The sequence below is a fragment of the Benincasa hispida genome, chromosome 5 (assembly GCF_009727055.1).
Source record: "Benincasa hispida cultivar B227 chromosome 5, ASM972705v1, whole genome shotgun sequence".
In the NCBI taxonomy this organism is placed as follows: domain Eukaryota; kingdom Viridiplantae; phylum Streptophyta; class Magnoliopsida; order Cucurbitales; family Cucurbitaceae; genus Benincasa; species Benincasa hispida.
The window spans coordinates 63,674,574-63,677,810 of NC_052353.1; the positions used below are offsets into that span (position 1 = coordinate 63,674,574).

General features: G+C 37.4%; 1 protein-coding gene across 1 annotated transcript; it reads left to right on the forward strand.

Annotated features, from left to right (window-relative positions):
* The first annotated feature begins 766 nt into the window (after positions 1-766).
* Positions 767-2,203, forward strand: LOC120078189. Its single transcript, XM_039032415.1, has 3 exons — positions 767-1,189; positions 1,341-1,408; positions 2,062-2,203. The coding sequence occupies exons 1-3, from the start codon at positions 1,061-1,063 to the stop codon at positions 2,171-2,173; spliced, it is 309 nt and encodes a 102-aa protein (XP_038888343.1). The 5' UTR covers positions 767-1,060; the 3' UTR covers positions 2,174-2,203.
* Positions 2,204-3,237: the final 1,034 nt, after the last annotated feature.

Genomic DNA, 3,237 nt, shown 5'->3' on the forward strand with positions numbered 1-3,237 from the left:
GTGAAGGGTTGTCGCGCTGCTCATTGGTTAAGATGGACACATAGTAATATCTATATGAAGATAAGTTCAGCTGTCGGTCTTTAGTGGAGTGCCTAGTAGTTAACTGAGTGGATCCCGTGACTAAAGAGTTTAGTTAGTTATTCACGTACCGTTGGAGCTTCAGATCTACAGGTCCATGAGGTCCCCTTGGTAGCTTAGATTCATGTGTGAAGGATCAAGTTTTTGGTATTGATTTTGAAAGGTTCAAATTGACAAGAGGTATTTTGATTAAAATGTGATATAATCGGTATGATGTATGAGATACATCTAGTGGAGGATTGATGTAAATGAGATTTACATTAGGTACCATTGAATAGAAAAAGAACTATGGTTTATATGTTTCATGAGATGAAATATTAAAACTATAGGTTATAAATATAGTATGATAAGTTGGTTATCATTTATATTTATAATAATATTAATTATTAGATAATTAATATTTTTTCTTTTAAAATAACCAAAGTAGTGGGTGTTTATTGATCATGGTAACCGTGAGTTTAAAAGGAAATCGGTTTCCTATTTTGAAAAAGAGGTTTTTACAAAGTTTGAAAATTTTTTGAATTTTCTCTCCGGCGAAAAGAAACTCACGAAAGTCATCAAGTAAATACAGATTTACTAAATGACGGCTGGGCTAGGTAAACGATCATGCAGGTGCTAGCTAAACGATCGTGCAGTGTCTACTAAACGATCGTATAGCTTTGGTAGATGATTGTTGGCCCAAGCTAAACGATCGTGTAGAATCGATCGAGCTAAACGATCGCATAGCTTTATCTAAACGATTGGGCATCGACCTATACGATAGGTCTCTGACTTCCCCCACTTGTCCAGTCGTGTACACGATCTGTATTTCCTTCATTCGTCTACCTCACACCAAGTCTGAACAGAGCCCACCCTCTGGATTCTCACACTGAGAATACTAAGGTCGCCTTATTGGTGGTGTCAGACTCAACTCGACACCGTCGAGGTTTTTCGGAGGTCGTTCGTGGTGTTGCGGAGGCCGTTCGCTGTTGCGGAGGAGATCATGATCGAGAAGATCGTTGAGGACGAATGCGAAATGTTCGTGCGGTGTTGCGGTCATGTAGATCGGGTGCTCGTGGTTACTGTGATCGATCAGAGTCGCGCATCAGAACATGAAGACGTTTCTGTATATGTGCGTAGTGTTCTCTTTATGCATTTTTTGTTCATGTTGTAATTTCTCTGTATATTTGCATAACCACTTATATTGATGTCGACTGTAAATGTATTGTTGATTCATGATTGTAATTTGGAATAGTCTTTCTTCTGTTGCTCACGAAAATTAGGATTCCGATTTCCTTCAACAACTCACTCAAGATTTAGGTTATGTCACCTATGGTCATCCTGGTGAAATGTAAGTCTCTACTATTAATAGTGTTATATAATGAAACTATTCATTTCGTGGTCCAGTCTTATACAAACCATTTTCATATAGAACACTCCTACTCACATGTCTTTACATGAATGATCAGGATCAGATAATTTCTAGATTTCTACAACAATTGTAACATCTATAAAGTGGGTTGTGTTCGTAGTGTCACCAAGATAAGGTACCCAACCTTATCCATCTACTACAGACCATTTAAGTTATCACTTAAACATGATCCACTTATATGTCTCCACATACATGTTTAAGCTACAGAAGATAACCTTCAATGTTTATTTATTGGTTTTAGGGGTTAATGCTACTAAATGTCAAATAAAATACCTCAGATTTTAATAAATAAATGAACTATTTGTACAATACAATTACAAACTACAGGACTCACGAGATTTAGGGCATAAACCCCAACAACGATGTGATCTTGAATCGTTCATGTAGAGACATGCAAGTAGGGACATCCTATGCAAAATATGTTTGCATGAGACCGGACCATGAGATAGCCACTTTTCTTTATAATATTGTTTACTGTTAAGATTGACTGTTTCATTTCGATGACTTAAGGTAACTTGATCTTAATTCTAAACTAACTATGAACTCCTATTTTTTTGGAATTATTCTTTAAGCTGCATGGGTGAGAGTGACTTAACATCGTCGCTCAATAAGTCACCAAATCCCACCATCCCGTTCTATGGCCAGAGAATAGTCGAGAAGACCCTCGTGGTGGTTCACAGTTGATTCATTGAGAAGATTGGAACATAATTGGTGGTCAATTTGGAGCTACAAAGGTTGTAACTCAAACCCTAATTTCAAAGTTATTTGCACGCATGTTTTATCGTTAAAATTAATGAAATTTAGAGTACTTAAGATCTAAATTGTTTCCACATGCATATACATGGTGGACATTCTATACGCGCGTGTCGCTGCCATCGTCCGTCCGATCGGTCGAGTGTGACGAGGCGCGTGTGTGTGATTATTGTTTATTACAAATAATTATTATTTTAATTTATTTTATTTTTACTTTAAATAAAAGAAAAGGTCCTTCAGTCGTTCCAGTGTTTCATGGTCCGTGGAACTTCTTGCGTCTCACGTGCGGTCCTCGTGCATGTTCCATGGTTGTGCACACTTCTCTTCCGTTAGTTTCACGCCGCAGTTTGTCCTCGAGGCCTATAAATGGTGCGAGTTTTTCATCAGTTTTTCACAATAGTTTTTCATAGAATCCTTCTTCTCTCTCGATTTCTCTTCTTGCTTCACGTTTTTAGTTTTCCGAGCATATCAGTTCTGAAGGGTGTGAGTTTTTTTCGATCGATTATCGTGCAACTTCGATCGAGATTTTTTTTCTAGGTTGTTTTATCCTAGGGACAACGTGGAAATTCTGTAGAACTGCTTGTACATTTGGGTAGAGTCGTGAAACATCTTAAAGAGAGCGAGATTCACGACTCAACCTGCAACGAGTTTCTTTTTTGCAGGTTCTATTTTTTCCTAACGACCGTCATTCGTGATCTTTCGTTGCTATCATCTTCTATCCATCGGAGGATAGCCTTTCAAACACTCTGGTTTTTGTTTTACGGTTTTACATAAAACATTGTGCATTTGATAAATTTCTTCACAGAGCCAGGTTTAGAATTCAGTGGTAATGTTTTTCATCACAGAATTTGTAAGTTTTTGTTTGTGTTCGGCAGCCTGAGTATTCTGTTCTTCAACTTTGTTTTTCACTGTTTGATCTATGGTTTGAAATATTTTTTGATTGGCTGATTTGTACGATTGGTCGGACTGATTTGTACTATTGGTTTGGCTGATTT